Source organism: Myripristis murdjan, chromosome 5 (genome assembly GCF_902150065.1).
Source record: "Myripristis murdjan chromosome 5, fMyrMur1.1, whole genome shotgun sequence".
Lineage (NCBI taxonomy): Eukaryota > Metazoa > Chordata > Actinopteri > Holocentriformes > Holocentridae > Myripristis > Myripristis murdjan.
Window position 1 is genome coordinate 3,120,306 of NC_043984.1, and position 20,213 is coordinate 3,140,518.

The window sequence follows — 20,213 nt, forward strand, 5'->3', positions numbered from 1 at the left end:
CAGTAGCTGTTATATGAGATTGGTTTGTTACTCCTAGTAACCACAGGTTGATGAATACTATCCCCTTACTGTTCTTAGAGGGGGCGGGGGGTGTACTCTTACTGACACAGCCAGAGAGAGCTGCAAAGAGTGCTGCACAGAAAAGCAGAAAGAGGATCTGCCACTGAAATATTGATGAGACAATTGCCTTTCTGCTGCAAGAAGTTCATTTTGAGTATCCAGGAGGCAGAGTGAGACAAATGACCCCCTCACTTTAACATCACGTTGTATGGTGTGTGTATGCTTTTATCTGCTTTTCAGACAAGCGTTGTTCTGCAAACCTTGGATTCAGAGTGGTTAAATAAATATTGCCTTATCTAGGTCTACCACCCACCACTCAGATGACACTCAACTGTCACATTCAACAAAGTGAAACAGAGTTTGCTTACACAGAATCTGACTCCGGCTTATCCAGCTCAATTTACATTGACACAGCACACAAGCTCATTGTCTGATGATGGTATGCAGACAGTGCACTGTTTTAACTTTGGTAGTTTTATGTGTAACCATCACATAATGCATTTGAACCAGGATGGGGTCGTCAACAAGCGTGCTGTTAACGTGTTCATCACTTTGTGTCTACAGTATGATCCTGTAACTCATGCAGTCGTGTAAAGGTACATGGCGTTCACTGTGAAAACTCCTGTGATACACTAAAAGGATGGTAAATAATATTTAAAAATGCTGAAAACCTTTTCTGTCTGTAACTGATGCCAGGCAACATTGGAATGCAATGTTCTGGAAAATTTTTAGAGTTCTGTCTGTCTTTTTTTTTTTTTTTTTTTCTTTTAGCGTAGTGCTGTAATTTTCAAACTGTAGTGCCTGTTCATGTGCATAAACAAAAATAAAAGATGTCATCAGAAAACACTACAGCTCATATGAGTTTCAGTGGGCTAAAGAGGATAAAGTAGAATGGGTTTGAAAGATATTCCAACAGCACGACTTTGGTGTCAGTTATTACTGACCACACAAATGTAGGCTGTGACACAAAGCTGTGCTGGAATAATTCACAATAACTAGTGAAAACTGAATGGAAAACACTGGGATAGTCTGGATATCTCATCCATGCTGAACTGTGATCAGAATAGAAAACAGTATAATGGTAAAATATGAGCATGATGCAATGTATAGAAGTAAGGGATGAGACTATGTAATGAATGCAAATGTTGATCAGTTAAATTCTTACGATTTTTTCCTCTGTTCCTCTTTCTCCTTTGTGACCACTTTCATGTGATCATTTGATGAAATATTTAGGAATTTCAAAATGTTTTTCCTACTGATGCATTTCCGTAGGACAGCCTTATCTAAGCACTAGCAGTGCATATGAACACCGCAAAGCCAGAAAGAAAGAAACTTCAAACTTTTGATATCATCATGTGTAAAGGTGACAGCTATTCTTGAGAGGCTTTTGAGTCAGATCATTTTACATATTCTTTGCTCTGAAGTGCATGAAACTATGCAAAAACTTTTTGCAGCGAGGTAAAGGGAGTCATGGTTGCTTGGGAATGATCAGGCTCTGACATACCTGGAGAATTCTGAAATGTCTTTGACTGAAGGCACAATATGTGCTCATAAAGCTGAGAGGCCAGAGAGAAGAGGGAGCCCTCAGAGTGGGGCTTGAGATAACAGGGAATAAGATCAACATATAAACCAGATGATAAGCAGAGCTTTGAGGAATACTCTGTATAGACTGACGAAATTTTCCCTCACACATGGGCTTCACTTTATAAAGTGACACTGCATAACAGAAAGGCAAAAGCATTCTGCAGGCCCACAAAATCATTCTGGAAAAACCATAGTCCATGGAGCAGCGCCACTCTTTATACATTATAAGTGACAATTTTGAGTCCTGATTCTATGGTTTCTGGCACTGGGACAGTGTTGTTTGCCTGGACTGGATTATCCTCCACCAGAGGAATCATGTTTAAATGCTTAAACTGGGTGATGTCCAAGTGATAACAGCATTTAACCTCTTCAACCATGCCAGTACCAAACCATAGACTGCAAAAAAGATCCACACCCACAGAGCTTTATTTAAAATTCTACAAGAGATGCCAAAAGTTTCCAAAAATCCCAAACATATCCTGATGAAATTCAAGGAAATGTCCATGAAATTATGCAGATATTTTCTGTTTGATGCATTAAAACATCTTCCAGCAGATACATAGTATGTGACTTTGTTATACAATATGGAAAAATGAAAAGTCCTTGTAACTCTGAAGCTACTTAAAGGGGACATTAAAGGGAAATTCAGACTTCAAGGTGTTAATGTAATTAGTCAGAATATGTTTTTGAGATGCACACATCTTTTATGTCTTGGTGGTTCACTTTAGGTTTAAGAGTGTATCCTGCCACTAGAGGTCACCAGTAACCTAATGCAATTTTTTTTTTTTTTTTTTTTGCTTACATGTGGTTACGGCCGCCTTCTCCTTCCAGAGCTGTCTTCAGATAACAAGAGTAAAATACCTGCTGGTCCATTTGGTGGATTCATCATTATGAATGATCTGATGTAATTATGCAGCATCTCATCCTGGCTTTGAATATTTCATTCAGCATGGAGCTTCAGTGAAGTGTTGCAACCAGCAGATACAGAATGTGTGTGACATTGTTGTACAGCATGAATAACAATGTTTTTTGTGACTTTGAAGCTATTTAAGAGGAAATTTGTGGAGAAATCAGATTTTAGTGACAGTAGCTCCAGTAAGTGCTTCTTTTATACATTTACTAATTTGCTAATTTCACAGGACAAATCCATTATCGAACCTATAGACTAAACTCTCCACCTAGAGAAGCAACAACAGACCATAATGCAATTCAGTCAAGACATATTTGGGTATATACACACACACACACACACACACACACATATATATATATATATATATATATATGATTCTTGGGAATTTGGATAAATCATGTCCCACCCAAAAAATGCTATTTCTGTTGGAAATTTACAAACATTTACAACATTTTAATGAATAAAAAGAATAAAGGGCATCAGGGGGTCCTTTGCACATTTGTAAGGTTTTTTCATAGGTTTATTTTTAATTTGTATTAATTTAATGATTATATGTTGGCCCATGGCCTACAAAACCAGTTGTCCTCGGATAGGAGATAATCATTTCAACTTTATTAAAACAACAATAAGTAATAATTTCATTAAATAATATATTTACCACATGAAAGAGTACATCATAATATGTATTAAAAACTACAAACGATGAGTTTTGAACAATATTTACTGTTATGCTCAGGATTGTTATTTTTTGTACCAAATAGTTAAATAAAGTTGTTAAGCAAGAAGCCATTGACTTACAATATGTTTCTTTGGTGCTGTTGAGTTATTAAAGTAATAGTCTCTTTTAATACAAAAATATGTTTTTCAAATTAAAAAAAACATTACGGTGACGGTGTTGACAAAAACAAAGTAGCCTAATAACTGGAAAAACACCTACTTTATGAAAAAAATGCAAAATGAGGAGGTTGCACCGGTACATTGCTGAACAGCCAAGACCTTGGCCTATAATGATATACCTTCAGATTTTGTAATTTAAAAATCTTTTCAAAAATGAAAACTTATTTCATCCAAATTCCCAAGAATCAGTGATATATACATATACATATATATATATATATATATATATATATATACATATATATGTGTGTGTGTGTGTGTGTGTGTGTGTTAAATTACTCTTCATCACAAAAATTCTTTGAATGTCAGTGATTGATGATGATATGCAGTACAACAGTGGATTTCTCCTTTAACATTTGTGTCCCCTCCCATCTGCAACAAAGTCCCTGGAGCACTGGATAGTTCTCAGTGTGTCGGTGCTGCAACCAGACCTCAGCACTGCCGCTTCCATCCACACATGAAGTGTCCCAGACATTTTGCATTCAGACTTAAAGACCTCAACTCCATCTTGATGCTTTCCGTTTACGTTTTCCCCTGCAAGATTTCAGACGGAGGCGTGGAAGGACATGAAGTTTATCTTTGTTTGAACATGTCAGTGTCAGTGTTTTTGCATTTACAACAAAGTAGACAATCCTTTACTACTGACCATTTTACTGACCATAGATTTTTGAATATGTTCTCTATTTCCTGTTTTTTTTTTTTTTTTTTTTTTTCAAACCTAAACCACCCTTAAAACTCTCTGCTGCTCTAGCTGACATTTGTGCCCGGTGTTGGAAGTCAGAGAACTTGCATTGTACTGCATTGCACTCGGTCCCCCTGCCCTCTCCATCTCTCTCCGTCTCTGTGTTTGTACCGGTTTTTCCAGTCGAGGCAGATGGCCGCCCACCCAGTGCCAGGTTCTGCTCGAGGTTTTTTGCCCTGTGTAGCCAAGCCAAAATCTGTTGGGTCTCTGTAACGTGCCCTCAGATAACCTCTGTGATGATTTAATACAATGAAAACTAAACTTTTTCTTCAGGATCTGTTTTGTCTCAGAGACAAACGCTCTTGTGCAGGTTTCAAAGTGAAATCAGAGAGGAATGGTGCATTCATGTGCCATGGATAAACCAGAAAAATGAATTTCTTGATATGGTAGTTATCCAGCACATTTCAAATCTGTCTATACTGAAATGGAAACAAATGGCTGCCTGGAAGGGTAATATTTTTGAAATAGTCAGTCCATCATGTGAATCGGAAAAAAACAAAACAAAACATAACAAAAAACAAAAACAAAAAAAGAACAAAACATGCAAAACACTGCAGGGTCCCTCAGAGAAAAACTCCTCCCTAAAACAGTTGAGACTGTTTAAATCATGGATTTGTGATTCATGTAGCTTTTATGGTGCTGTATTATTGTTTTTAGGGTGTAATTCGGTTTTTCCGTTGGTCAAACAGCAGCTGCAGCTCAAAAGCACCTTTATAATGGAGCTGAGGTGGGAAAAGAAGGGATGCTGATTGTCTCCTTGTTTGTTTAACATCGCTGCAAATCGGTGAGGCCACAAAGAAGCCCTTGATTAGTTATTTTTAGGGGTGGACACTGAAACCTCCTGCTAACGTTTCTGCTTCAGATCAGTGCATGTGTGGGTTTTTTTTTTTCCCTTGTAGCTGCACTGATCTGTGTATCTATGCGTGGCATCAGTGGATTTTGGTAAGTTAGCTGGTTGGGGAGTAACAAAAAGCACACCATCAAACAGCAAAACTCAAACAACAAAATCCCCATTAAAAAAAAAAAAAAATGGTAATGTGTTTTAGGCTGTATTTTTCCTTCAAAGTGGCGGGTATGCCTCAAGGCCCCTTTTTCCTGGCAGATACATCTCATCCATTTAACAAAATGAAAAGCAATTATATCCATGCTGTTACACCAATTCAGTTATGACAAGATCAGTTAATGGTGGGGAAAGATTCCCACAAACATCTGTAAGTGACTATTAAGTATTGGAATCTTGTTTAGCCTTCCAACATGATAGATGGACTTTTGTTGCCAAAATAATTATACATGTAACTGAATTAACGGGTAGCAAATTCCCTTTATTACTTTAGCTTTCAGTGTTAAATATTACAAACATACAAACAGATCCAAAAGATTATTTAATGAGCCCTGTTTGAGCTACTCTTGCTCAGGCATATCTTTAGGCAAAATCTAAAAGTGATGATAACAAGCAAGTGATGAAAAAAAAAGACCACAAATAGCGAGAGCAACATAAACCAGGCTTGGTTCTTCAGTAGGGAAGACACAACTCTTTGTCGAGTTAGTTCTGTGGAAATATTAGCACAGTCACGGTCAGGTTGAGGATGAGTCGGTCACCGAGTTTCCATCCTTGGATCCAGATTCAGCAAAAATCTGCCTCTTGTATATCCACCTTTCAGAGGAAATCAAAAGTCTGCCAGTCATGTGCTCCATGAAAAAAAAGTGAGCTGTTTGCTTATCTGGATTACAGCCAGGACCAAGCCCAAAGGGAAGCAAAACAATCATAACCACATTCTCAAGGGTGAGAGAAAAACAGGCTCTAAGTCAAACAGGCAGCCTGCAGGCTGGTCAAGACGCAGGCAAGCGACAAATGAAACAAATGTAGACGTGGGCAATGGGTGTTACAGCATTAATAATCACGTCTAACTGTTCAGGGTAATTAACTAAATGTGAAAGCAAAGTCGCATGAATTTAGACAGGCAGAACATGCAAATGATAAGGCAGTTTATGTCTATTTGTCTTGTCTTGTTTGGTCGTTGTGTGGAAGGAATACGCCTCGAGAGCCATGTTGTTTTGTTTTTCCTCTTGGCCATGTACAAGTAAGCCTTCGTAGACCCACCTTGCCAGCTGGTACATCAGTGTTGGCAGTGGCAGTGTGTACTGTTCGGGTTGGTCAGGGCCTCGTGTTCCAAGTCATTTGGGCTTTAAAACCCCTTCTCAGCTCGGGCTTAGGTGTTCAAGTGCATGACAGTGTGTCTGGGCTTCAGCGTCTTCTCCCTCCGGCGGCTCCTCACACGGGGTGAACGAACTGGTACACCAGTCTCTGAGACACATCGGGCTTGCGGATGATGCCCTTCTTGTAGTACTGACGTATGGAGCGGCTCAGTTTGTCGTAGTTCATAGCGGGCCGGTTCTTCCTCTGTCCCCACAGTCTCGCGACGTGAGCCGAGTCTTCAATTTTAAAAATACCTGGTACAGATGATATGAAATATGATATTAGCAAAGCCTGACATTACCATGAGCGTGTAGAATTTTAGAATTTGTGTCCCTGAACGATTTTGTCTGGATGGCTAAGTCTAGTCTAGAGAGTTTGTGTGACACCTTTCAGCCAGGGGTGGGAATCAGTGGGTAACTGATGATATGATATTTTATCCACGATAACAACGGTATCCAGGCGATTCTGCGATACGCAATATATTGTAAGATAATTAGCTACATCATAATTTCTGTAACTGGAAAAGGAAAATCATTTTCAAATGATCATATCAAATCACAAATGTGCTATCTGTGCAAATGAAGCTGAAACCTCAGTTATTGATGTGATATTGAAGTGTATCGATAATGTATTGCAAGAGGAAGTATCACAATGTATTGCATCATTGATTTATTGTCCCGCCCCTGCTCACAGCACAGCATGTCCTGTCCATTCATCCTGCTTCAGTACACACACCTCTGCATATTTCAGCATGTTTTCCACTGACATTTGATTTGGATTTCGCAGAGCTGCAGTCACACAGTGCTGGATATTAGATGAGATGAAGAATACCTTTCTCTTTATTGAGCCAGCGGATGCAGCGTCCATAGTTGTGAGGTTTCAGCAGCAGCTCTCTGAGGAACTGCCACAGATGAATAGGCTGGCCTGAACAGGACGAGTCTGCCTCGGACCAAAGCTCCTCACCACCTACACACACACACACACACATATACAAAAAGAAAACACTGACTTCATGTGCAGTAATTGCCAGAATGATAAGACACATGTCCATGGGCCCAAACTATAATAATACCCAATGGACCGGGTATTTTATTTCTATTTTTATTTCTATCACAGTGTGTTAACCCTATAAAGCCATTTGTATCATATATGATGCACATTTTCAATTCCGTTTTTCATTTTCAGTTTAATCAATACTTGACCAAAATACTGTTGTATACCTTTGAACCCCAGTTCACCCTGGGCCATACCATTGGCACTTCAAGTACATATCATATATCAAACACCAGAAAGGTCGTGTAATAACATATTTTTTTATTTTTTATTGTTTTTTATATATATTTTGTTATAGGACTAAATAAAGGGTTCAATTTCAAAAAGTTGGAATTTTCTGCCAATTCTTTCATTGTTCAGGCTTTATAGGGTTAACATTGTTTTTGTATGTTTGGCATGAGGAAACTCAACCCACCTGTAACTTTGGTGTCTCCAATGGAGCACCTCTCTTTCATCCAGGCAGCTAGAGAGAGAGAGAGAGAGAGAGAGAGAGAGAGAGAGAGAGAAAGAGAGAGAGTGCTCCAGTGATTCCCCTTATTACAACACGTGCATACAGACAATATATTACTAGTTTACAGCCATCGGTACAATACAGCCATGCCAGCTTATCACCCACCTGACTTCCATATGTCCAGGTGTGCGTGCAGGGTGTCTCCGCACTGGGGGGAGCGCTGGCGGAACTCCTCCTCGCTCATGGCACATAGGTCCTTTCCTGTGAGCTCCTGGAAGGCCTTGCCAGCCTGGGGCAGTCTGTACAGGTGCTCTGTCCACAGCAGCCACTTCTGAACGTTTCCTGTGTTCCACTCTATGGGGTCTGGGAATGGGAATGAATGAGAGATGAAAACGGTGTGAACACCCCCAGCTGCCCTAACAGTATATTGCCTTGTTTAGGGTTATTATCCCAGTCAGACTGAAGTCAGTCATAACTCAAAGTTTGTTTGCAGCTACTTCCATGTCTATTATGTTCTGTTACTTTGATATATAATAAATTAAAGCCCTATGTAAATCTTGCTTTGCTAAGGACGGGTGCATGAGTGTACGTCGTAACATGACACTTTCACTCCGGAGAGCTGAAGATCGGAGATGGCATGAGTTTATGACAGATAAAGACTTCACAATACATAATGCCTTCTGTGTTTGCTTTGCCAGCTGGAAAGACCTCGCCCATAAGACTATGTACACGTCTACTGGCAGGAAAGAGCCATCGCTTGTGAAAATCCAAGAGAACTCATGCAAAGGTCAGGATTAAACGGATCCTGGAGCTGGCAAACATGGCTTGCGTCAGCCAGACCATAACTCAAGAGATCTGTCATCTTTCTGCTCTAGCCACACAAATATCTGTTGATTTTGGGAGTAGGATCCAGTAGTTCAAGTGCCTCTGAATAAATATCCCTTTACATGCAAATAACACTTTTGGAGGGGGTTAAGAACAAGGAAAGCTTTGTGTGCTCTGAAATTTTATTTCTTTGTCCTTTATATGCGGTAATGCTTTACTGCTCATTACCACCCAGCTCAAGGATGCCAAACCCTGCAGTAGCAAAGGCTGTGATGGTGTAGAATGATAGCTTACCTGGGGTGATATTGAGCAGCTTGCAGGCTGTTTCAATATCCTTCAGCACCTCTCCCACCACCATGCTCTGCACCTGCTCCAGAGAGCGCTCTTCCTCCTGCCCCTCCAGCCCAGGGGAGAGCCCCTGTCCCTGGCTGTCGATGACGGGACACTGCTCGGGTTCCTGCCGCGGCTCCATGCGAGACATGGGCATGGCCAAGGTCGGGGATGCCTCCGAGACTTTCACCAGCCAAGCGGCGTCCTCGGTGAGGAGCATGTCGAAGCAGGAGAGATAAAGGCTGGGCATGCTGAGCTGCAGGGATTCCACACACGGCTTGGTGTCCTCTACGTCCCAGGTCTCTACAGAGCCCCTGTCCCGCTCCAGGATGGCGAGGGAACTCTCGGTCAGCCCCATCCGGGATCCATATACTGAGTCCTCTGATAAACCGCCTGTTGGATTTGACATAGCTGGTACCTGGAGAAAAGAAGAATACATTTACATTACATCATTTCTACAACCTGCAAGCCACCCATGAAAAACTATTTTTAAAGCACAGAAATATTTATATAGTCTTGAGATAGTCTAATGTTTTGAAAAGTTTGAGATCAGTGAGAATTAATGAGTTACTAAAGCAGCAAGTAATATTTGGCCCCAGCACTTGTAACATAAATACCTAACATAAATACTCCTACAGCACTTCTATACTGTCTGACTACACCAACAAATTCCACTATTTAACATTTATAGATTTCTTTCCAATACACATTCACATCTCTCGGGGCGCCCTGGTAGCCTGCCGGATAAGAGCGCATAGCATGTGTTAAGGCTGAGTCCTGATCGCAGCGTCCTGGGTTCAAATCTGACCTCAGGCCATTTGCTGTATGTCATCCCCTCTCTCTTGACTATAACTGTCAAATAAAGAAAAAAAAAAAAAAAAACATCTCATAATAGTGGTTCACTCATGAAGTATTATTTTTTCTGACATTATTTTCCGACTTTCAGGCAGATTTTTTTTTCTTCTTTTACCTTGATCAAAGTTAAGGCATCCTTTAAAATTGCCGGTTCTTTGTGCGTGCAGTTCCCTGGCTGCTAAACAAGCAAAGGTTCTGGTAATGTGAGAAACTCCATCAGAGCAGCTGCGGGCGAGAATCCTCGTGGTGAAGCCTGTGCAGAAGTGAAGTGAGGCCGTGCTGGTTGAACCTCTATAAATGTGCCCCAGGCTAAATGAAGATGCTGGGGAAATGACCCTTAAGGGAGTTAACACACGGCACCAACAGGCATGGGGCAAAATTGATTTGACTGAGTCTCTTATTTGTGGGTCAGTGGCCCAGAATGGCTGATGGCTTGGGGGTAGGTGACTTGTATTGAGACCTGGGCCGACTCTGCTGCCCGCCTCGGCTTTCAAGGTGCCGTCTCTGCAGCCCTCTGTCTCCACTGTCAGCTGGAGTTTTTAATCAAATGGAAGTTAGATAATGTGGGGAAGAGTCGTATGGGCAAGCCCAACCAAGCTGTCTGCTTCATAAAGATTAGAAAAATAGCCGTGTGGACTTTTTCAAAGCGCACTCTTACGACGGCGTATTAGGGCCATTGTAGGGGGAAAAAATTATGGAGCCGTGGGAGGAGGGGTAATATTCCTAGGAAAAAAAACTCTGAATTTCCGTGATTAAAGTGCTTAAACTCGGAAAAACAGCTTGCCATGTATCACGCCTGCAGCTGATGACCTCATCAAATTTTACTTTGCAATGGGATTTAGTAACAAGGAAATCCTGGTGAGTTTAGTCCAGAATCACAAGATTGCTTCCTTCCCTTCAAAGTCCGGATGCTGATGATAATATTGTGAGTCTAGGCTAAAATCACGAGGATTTCCTTATTACTAATTTTTTTTTTTCCCTACAATGGCCCTCACACGCCGTCATACACTTCAGATGAACGTCTTCTTTGTCAGAATTGCCATTTGTGTGCAGTCCCTTACAGGAACATCTGCTCTTTACATGAAATTGCCCTCATAAGTGGGTATTTATGGATGTCAGCTGTAGCACTGGCGTCATAATCTCAGGGCGAGCTCACGTATGGCACACACACACACACACACACCGGTCACAGCTGGCATATGGGAAGCCACATGGGCTGTCACACACTGGGTTATCAGTGGTTGGCTGATGCCCCGGTGAAGGAAGTGTGCTCTCACACACAGCACATGTTCAAGGATTGGCTTTATTTGCCAAGGGGCACAAAGAAATTAAAGTCTCATAAAATTGCCAAATAATAGTCTACACCCATCAAATAAATGATCTGTGAGGAAACTGAAACTGAACAACCCAGCTGAATATTTCACAACTACCCTCTCATTTTTTTTTTTTTTTTTATAATAATGAGGCTGTTAAAAATTAGCATGGAAACTACTGAGACAATATCCTGGTTACCACACTTCCTCTGAAAAGGGTCAAATTAAGCTATCTCTTCCAAAAGTTCTCTTTGTAGCCCTCCCCACTGCAAAGTCTTCTCCCCACTCTTCTTTTTATCTCCCAGTTTCTCGTAAACTATAACCCACACCTCCATTCTCTCCATCGGGAGTCAGATTAAAAGCCTGAGCCTGACTGCTGTGTGTCGACTCTGCTCTGTAACAGCTTGTGCTAAGCCCATTAGCAAAGCAAATTTAGCCATATTACCTTTTTTCCCCTAAAGGTAGAGGGGGGGGGGGGGAGAAGGAAAGACACAAACACACACCCCACGGAGAGGGATTAAGACCCTGACTGATCTCTAAATGAGTTTGGTCAAGACGCTGATATTCATTTCAGGAGAATTAGACCTCGCTCCATTTACTCAGCAAAGTCAGCCTTTGACACTCAGTCCAAAAGCTCCCTCCATGCGGGCGTCCTCCCTGGTAACCATCTTTCTTCTGCATTCTTGGCCTCCGTTCGGCATGAAAAAACAGAGAAATTCAAAAGTGTTTTTCATCTTTGTCATCCTGTTTTCTTTTTTTTTTTTTGTGAAAAGTGTGAAAAATGGTTTTATTTTTGGTGTTTTTATAACCATCTTGGGTTTTTGTTCAGTCTTAGATGAGCTATCATATACTTTACACAGTTTTATTTGTGCAAATAACATAAAAAAAAAGAAAAAAAGAAATGAAATAAATAACAACTGCACAATGAAATACCTTTGTGTTACATTTTCTCTGGGAAATCAAGTGACGTGATACCTGAGATACAACATGGTATTTCCACACCTACAACCCTTGCATAGAAATGAAAGTGTCAGACCGATAAAGTCAAACTGGCTTAAAATTAACCTATTATCCTATTAATCACTGTCGTCCAATCAGTTGTGTGACAGAGCTAAGTGTTTAGGTTAAAGTTAATGAGTAGTGATTTCCCCTGAGTGAAAGCTAACAAAACCAAAGTCTAGTCTTTCACAAAGGAGTTTCACATGTATGGTTTGATCATAGATGAAAAAAAAAAAAATCTCCTCAGTAACATGTGAGGGGCGTCTAACTAACAGTCACCGATATGTTCACTAAGCACTTTCTCTCCCTGCTCATCACTAAAGAGCTGCCTTGTTTGAGTCTGGAGTTAAAGAAGTGTATATAGCCAGGCGTGACTGTTTGCTGTGTGAGCGGCAGACTAAGGTTTAAAGGGACATTTTTTTTTCTTTCTTTCTTTCTTTGTTATTGTTTCTCATGGGAAACTTGGACCAACTAAGGAAGTCATTGTTCCACCACCGAGGAAGGAGAAGGAGTTTCATCTGTGTCGAGCTCCTTGCTCAATATGATTACGCTGGGAAGATAAAAGCCAGCCACATCTGCCGGCTGAGGGAAACGATGGGGACAGCTATGAGCTGATACAAGCATTCAAACCTTTTGGACCCTTTTATGGCGAGGCCGGCACGTCCAGGTGCTAAATACGAGCTCTGTTCACATCAGAAGTGCCTGAAAGTGAAATTGAAATATTGCAGCAAGTGTAGCCTAACTGTAAGACAAATTTGAGGCTTTAGATATAATAAAAAGTAATGGTTTTCTAACGTCTATCTATTTTACGACTGTTTTCATTTCCACTGCTTTCATGGCTGTTTACAAAGAGTTATGATTGGAGAACTTTGCCCCACTCCCTCCGGCATCCATAAAGTTTCCATGGCCAGTTTCCTTTATTAGCTGCCAGTGGGGGATGTTGGGGATCTCAGTGATTCAAACGATGACTCATTTGTCCTGCTGCTCAGGTGCAGTGGCATCAGGCCAAAATCCTGGGACACACAAACCGTTGGAGATGCTCTGGCCTCAATTCAATTCAGTTCACTGAGTTTGAATCTGAATTTTGGTGATGTATCATGAGATTAGGGAAAAATACAAGCCCCATTATTGTTATGAGAAAAAAACTTTTGGAGATTGAAGTTGCTAATTTACACGGTAAAAACTCAGATATTCTCTGGGATTAAAGTGGTAAATTTATTTTTTTAAAAAACTCACAAATTTATGAGAAGAAAAAGAAAATTCTGAGATTGAGATTCTAAAGTCACAAAAAAAAATCTGAGATTAAAGTCATACATTTATGACAATAAAAAACTGGGAAAACTAGCTTTTCTTTTACTCTGGGAGTTAGTAAGAAGGAAATGCTGGTGATTTGAGCCCAGAATGCCAATCTTCTCATCAGTATCTGGACTTTGAGTTTTTAAATTTCTGACTTTGATCTCAGAAATTCAGAGGTTTTTTTTTTTTTTTTTTTTGCATATACCCTCCACCCCGTGCCAGCTCCAGATTTTTTTTTTTGATTATGAGCTGTCACTGTGTAACTGGAAGCGATATCTTGATTATTGTAAGATTCGATGGAACTCATTTTCAGACAGTCAAACAGTCACATAGTAACACTTGTAACCGTTGTCAACAGTGCAGTTCACCATGGAGTTCCTAGGCGCTGTCCTAGGCCCAAATAAGGTTCATTCCCTCATGTCCTTGTGGGAAAACAAGACAGATGGAGTCGACCAACAAACAAATAATGAATTGTAAAGTTCAGTAGCATTTCTGCCACTGAGTACATTACTCACGGCACCTGACAGAAGTGTGTTAGAGCAATTTATAGTGGATGAGCCAGGGTTCATGGTGTGAGAGTGTTGACGTAGATGAATAGCTGGTTTTGGATCACGAAGAAGACACGAGGGCAAGAGGCAGAATGTTCTCTTCCGTTATCTGTCTGACTCACTCACATTAGTTATGGTTTGGGAAGCAGCCAGTGTGTCTCACTGTAATTAATATTATTATTATTATTTTCTTTTTTTTTTTTTTTTTTTTTTGTGTTTGAACTACATCATAAATTGCACCCCTGTCCCAACCTGGCCAGCAGGCATCAGCTTGTGTTCATAATGTCTGCTCATATCACCAGCATAGCCTTCCCATGCTTGGCTTGTCAACCCACTAATAAGTCAGATGTATTTAAAAAAAAAAAAAAAAAAAAAAAAATCCATGATTGTCTTCTGAAAATTCCTTTTGAACAAAAATAAGACTAAAGCAGGTAATTCATTCTATTTCCAGCTTAATGAGTACGTAAGCGCGACATTCTTAACCTTACAGGAGACACCTTTATTTGTGTGAGCGTGTGAGATGAGGCAATCATTTTAAGCGATCATTTTGCATGACTGACTGGTGCAATAGCATGGCATTGGCTTGGCCTTTTCACTGTCTAAATATTTGCGGTGTCATGCAGGAAAATGCCGCTCCTGAATTCCCAGCAGTGGTTGCTGGACTGGCCAGCCAATGTCAGATAATTTTCCTACTTTACTTCACATATCACATATTTCATGAACCTAATGGTCAAGTAGGCGCATTTTTAGCATTTTGCAGCAGACATGGTGTGAGGATGTCGTCTTACCTAGTTAAAGATGCTGCGTGCTCTAGATGGCCAACCACAGGCAGAGCCAAAAATGGGATAACGATGTAGTGCAGGTGTGTGGTGAGGCTGGTCCCTTGTCCGGTGGTAGATGGGCAGATCCTCAGACAGCCGCACTCAGCTCAGGCAGGAGGAAAGAGTGCAGGATACCCCAGGTGTTACCTGAGGATGGAGGTGCAGCAGGCAGTGGACACCCCTTCAACCGGTTTCCCCCTGAGAAGCGCTGTGCAGCCCCTAGCCCGAGGCCTCGGACCCTGGCAGAATTACACCAAGCCTGAAAACCACAGCCTAAAGCACAAATGCAAACTACAGCTATCAGTGAAAGCACCTGCTGGGGGTGTGTACAAACTGAGGAGAGTGAGTAAGAGACTGACTGAGAGCAAAGGAATTCCAGCACCATTGACTGCTGGTCACATTTATAAGGCCGGTGTGTTTACTTATGCATGCATACAACCCTATGTGTGTGTGTGTGCGTGTGTGTGTGTGTGTGTGTGGGTGGGTGTGCGTGTGTGTGCATGTGTGGGTGGGTGTGTGCACACGCGCGTGTGTGTGTGTGTGCTTGCGCTAAGCCCTCCTGAGTTTGATCTGTCATGTGTTATTTTATTTTATTTTATTTTATTTTATTTTATTTTATTTTATTTCATTTGGATCAGCAACTTTTTTGTAATTTTTTTTTGATGATTATTTGTCTGGAGGGAAAATACATACAGAATATGGAATGAAATGCTTTGTTCTTAAGGTCTATTCTTATTCATGTGATGAGGCAACCAAAGAAAAGAGAGACAAATTCCTATTTTTTTTTTGTTACTCCGTAGCTTTGAGTGTAAAAGCTTTCAGATAAAAGTGCATTTGCAGCCTTCACAACAGCCTTACAACACGACGTATAGGGATTCCTGCAGATACTGATCCAAACATCCCACCTATTAATTCGCTTTTTTGTGTTTATGAGATGCCCATATTTCTGAATCAAGTCCCCATTCCAGTGGAAACCCCAAGCATAAAGCAACCAATCCCTTTATGGGCTGTTGAGGCTGTTGTACCTGTCTTTCAGTTGGGTGGGTAATTGATAGCATTTCATCACTAAAAACAAACAGCTGCAGCGGGACAGAGAGAACAGCCAGTAGTATTGAGATCTCTATCAGGATGTATTATTTTACCATACTGACGTCAATTATGAAAGAGGCCCCCAGTGTTGTTGCACCCACGCCTCACCTTTGGAGCAGTCAATTAATTGCCTTTAGTCAAAGTTGTAGAATGTTGTTTAATTCTTTTTAATTGTTTAACTGCAAAAAAAAGACAGAAGAAAAACGAAATGATGATTCATGTTTCAACATAATGCTTTGTGTAGTGTGGAAAACATGGAAACGGCAAGCATGACCTATAAAACAATTGTCATAGCCTTCCAGAATGATAAGAATTCTTTGAGACTACATCTAATCTTTCCCTCTAATCCTACTTTATTTTTATTTGCACCATAACTCTTTAAATGGCCAGTGTTCTGATAGCACCTGTTGATTAAATCCTAATCCCCCGATTCACAGTGTATTTTCTATTCTTTATGTTGAATGCAGGAGCTGTGAGTTTGATATGGCCGGCCGCAGTTTGAATGGGCTAATGGTGTGATACAGAGAGGGTGTGCACAAACTGCGTCAAGACGTTTTAGTCTCAGACTTTAGAGTGTTTGTAGACACACCAAATCAAACCAAGGAACGACGACGGCCTCCGCTCATTGGCCAATTTGATATGAAATTTGATGTGAATGTGTGTTTGTGTGTACACGTGCATATGTGCACGTGCATCCATTCATTTATGTATGTGTGTATGCATGTGTATGCATTCGTTTGGTGTGGGTATGCACTTTGAGGCAGGTTTAGACCATGATCCACAACCAAACTGCCTTACAATGAAGCTAAATTACGTATACTGTGTTTTTGTTAAACAGTTTGCTCATTAAAAATGTAATTACAGATTTATTAAGAGATTCTTCTTCTGTTTTCTTTTGGCTTTGCCAGCTTCGAAACCAGCTACAGAATTTGCATGGCAGTTTCTTCAGCCATAGATGAGGTGTTTGACCTTTTCCTTGGCTCTAGGATCATGTTCTCATGGCTGAGAGACAATGAGCTGGGAGGAGAAACTAACAGACTACTAAGTTCAAAATGAAACCTCAACTGGCCCCCTGTGTTTTCTGATGTGACTGGTGATAGTGCAGGTGTATGTGAGCTCTGTTTGTTTTTCTTTTTTTTCTTCTTCTTTATGCTAGTAATCTCATACAGGTGTCAATGACATGCCATGCTGTTTTTTTTTTTTTTAGTAAAGTCAAGAAAAGCTAAATGTTGGTCTTGCTGTGAATACTTGGTTGTGAGTGGGTGTCAGCTTGTTAGAATTTGCCTGTTAAGTGACTCATCCTCTTTGATGATGAAAAGGACAGATTTCCCGAGCGTTTATGGGACAACCACAGGGGAATTACTCAGCAAGTTCTGTAGGAGAAATAAATTTATGAATTTGATTTACATTTCAGTTATATGTGGTAGATTATAAACAGAATCATGGCCATTTGCAAATATAAATGCCTGTTTTTGGATATATTTGATTCTAATATATTTTAACAGTATGTTATAAATTATGATCCCAAAACAAATTATCCCAAAATTTTAAAAGCCATCACGGAGAATACAGAAAATATTGAACAAAAAAAAAATCAGCTAATATTATTGTAATGAATATTATTGTTCTTTTATTATGAATTTCTCAGAATGACATTTAAGGCAATGGGTTAATCTGACCGGTCCCAGTGTTGTCATTCCACAGAGGGGCAGTTATTATTGTTAAGGTCGACTCAAGATCCACACTCTGATTGACAACAGCTCCTGGAAAGCGTACCAGCACATGATGCCGGCTCTAATCTCTGAGGATAGAGGGCATTAATAGACATGTCTGTTCCTGCACATATGCAAAACCAAGTGATGCAACTCTTGGCCAACAGTAGTGCATAGCATAGTGTGGTGTTTAAGATAACATACTACGCTATGCACTATGCTATGTTATATAATACGGCTTCAGGTAAGACAGACGTCAGTTTTGTGTTTGTGTATGTGTGTGTGTGTGTGCGGGTGGTGTGCACACCTTTTCCAATATGTCAAAAAGTGCTACGGAAGAATGCATGAAAATGTATGGCCTTAAAAGACAAGAGCAGCCACTGCCAAATAACATTTCGCATCAAGTATAAGCAGTAACCAAAGTTTGTGTTGTATAGGAGCTTACACACGACAATCTTTGGGGCAAGAATGAATGAAATAAATAATACCAGTGATACAAAATATGAGCTGTTTGCCTGAAAAAAATGAAAGGGAAAGATTGCTATTGGTTTGCACTATCCTTAACTCAGCCACAGCATGAGGCGATAAATAGCAGCCTAATTCAGGGTGTTCATTCCTCCATTGCTTAAATGACTCCACATGAGCACCACAACATGAGATCTGTCAGTGATTTCAGCTGAACAGATGGGAACAAGCAACACCGCGAGGCCTAGTTATTGTGCAAAATGCATTCATCAGATTTAAGTGGAAAACAAGTTCTATAAGGCTTCCTGCAATAACATCAGAAGCATGATGACTAACACCCCCCAGACAGAGTTGGGTGGTAACAGATGTAATCGAGTGTGATCAGATTACCTTTGACAATATGCAATTAGATTGTAGTTACATTGTCAAGGATTATTTGATTACATTTTTGATTATGTCTTTAAAGTATGACATGTTTTTGAAAGGATAATTTGATTTGACCAATTCTGAATGGCAAATATGTCCCATTGTATATCAAAGTATGTTACTCCGTTCAGGTTGCCAGGTTGCCAGTTGTGAGTAGGATTTTCTTTTTGTTTTTTAAATGATGATTTATGGCAAATGGAGTTTTCTGTCATTCCCTTTTACATTGAAAGTGGAAGATGAACATTATGAGTAAGGGCTCCTCTTGCATTACAAGAGCAAAGTCCTCCACGTGGCTTACACAAAAGAGACATCATCCCACATGTTGCAGAAGACACGCAGGACACTTGTACTGTTTTTCATCTGACCAAATGTAAACGCTGAATATGCAAAATGCATTTTATTTGCACTGAAAATGGTTTGAGATATTTAAGAGAAAAAAATATTTTTGTGGAATTCATTTTTTGGGGCTCCATCCATTTATTTTAGTATGAGGTGCAAGGTTTTCAATGTTTGATTCTGAAGTAATCCAAAAGTATTCAGATTAGAGTGCATTTTTTTTTGTAATCCAATAGGCTGCGTTACTAATTACAAAAATTGCCATATAATTGGTATTCAGTTATTGACTACATTTCAAAGTAATCTGAACCGACCCTGTTCACAGATATAGTCTGACATCACATTGGAAAAAAGATCTTTGTTGGCAGAGGCAGAGCTGTTCCCACAAAGGAGCTCCTGTCAAGCAGTTTTACTCACAAATTACTCATCACTGGGGAAAGAGCACCACAATGAGTAACTTTCTAGCCTCTTGTTGGGGGTCAGATTCTTCTTCTTGTAGCCTAAAACTATCTGGATCTCACAAACTCTAGCCACAGTGACAGGTAGGTTGGAAATCAAAGGCAACTGTAATTGTCTTCAGCCAAAAAATGACTCCATACGACATTTGTACAGCAGCTTATTATGACCTATTTACATTTTTGAAAGAGTGACGCTGTAGTGTGGGGAGTGTCAGAGACCATGGATGGATGATGATATAGTGAATGGGTCCATCAACATGACTAACTCAGCTGACCCATATTCAAAGACAAGTTAGACTGCTGCTCATTTTTAGGTAGTTACCAACTCCACCAACTACCAATTCACTTAATTGAACTTACTTTCTTACAGTTAGTTCATAATATGTGCATTCTTATACTTAAATATACTTTACACTTATATATTACTTACTTACACTTAATTAAACTTATTTACGCTGTGTTCATGCCATGGACTACTACTTGGATAAAACGTTCACTTCCTCTTTGTACTTGAATTTACTTGGAAATACTTGAGATTTACAACTTTTGCATGATTTCTCCTATATATGCCGTGCCACGTCATCAAGCCCAAACCCCGAGATTCACCGACAGAATGATGGAAACAGATCGGAAAATGAACAGCTGTGTGTCTAAACTGATTGGAGTAAATGCACATGTTCAAGAAGGCTGAAAGGACTATTATTAAGTGCATATTGAGAGCAATCTGTACATTTAGCTGGAAAATAATTTTCCCAAGGCATGCTGGCAGATGCTACTGGGCAAATCATAATGCAACTGGCAATATTCCCTAATGCATAAACCCATGAACAGTACGGCACAGCA

At 40.2% G+C, this 20,213-nt stretch overlaps 1 protein-coding gene across 1 annotated transcript; it reads right to left on the reverse strand.

The window, feature by feature from the left end:
• Positions 1–6,443: 6,443 nt before the first annotated feature.
• On the reverse strand, positions 6,444–14,946 carry spdef (SAM pointed domain containing ets transcription factor). Its single transcript, XM_030052167.1, has 6 exons — positions 14,852–14,946; positions 9,017–9,470; positions 8,063–8,260; positions 7,862–7,909; positions 7,225–7,359; positions 6,444–6,647 (listed from the first exon to the last, which is right to left on the reverse strand). The coding sequence occupies exons 2-6, from the start codon at positions 9,459–9,461 to the stop codon at positions 6,469–6,471; spliced, it is 1,005 nt and encodes a 334-aa protein (XP_029908027.1). The 5' UTR covers positions 9,462–9,470; positions 14,852–14,946; the 3' UTR covers positions 6,444–6,468.
• Positions 14,947–20,213: the final 5,267 nt, after the last annotated feature.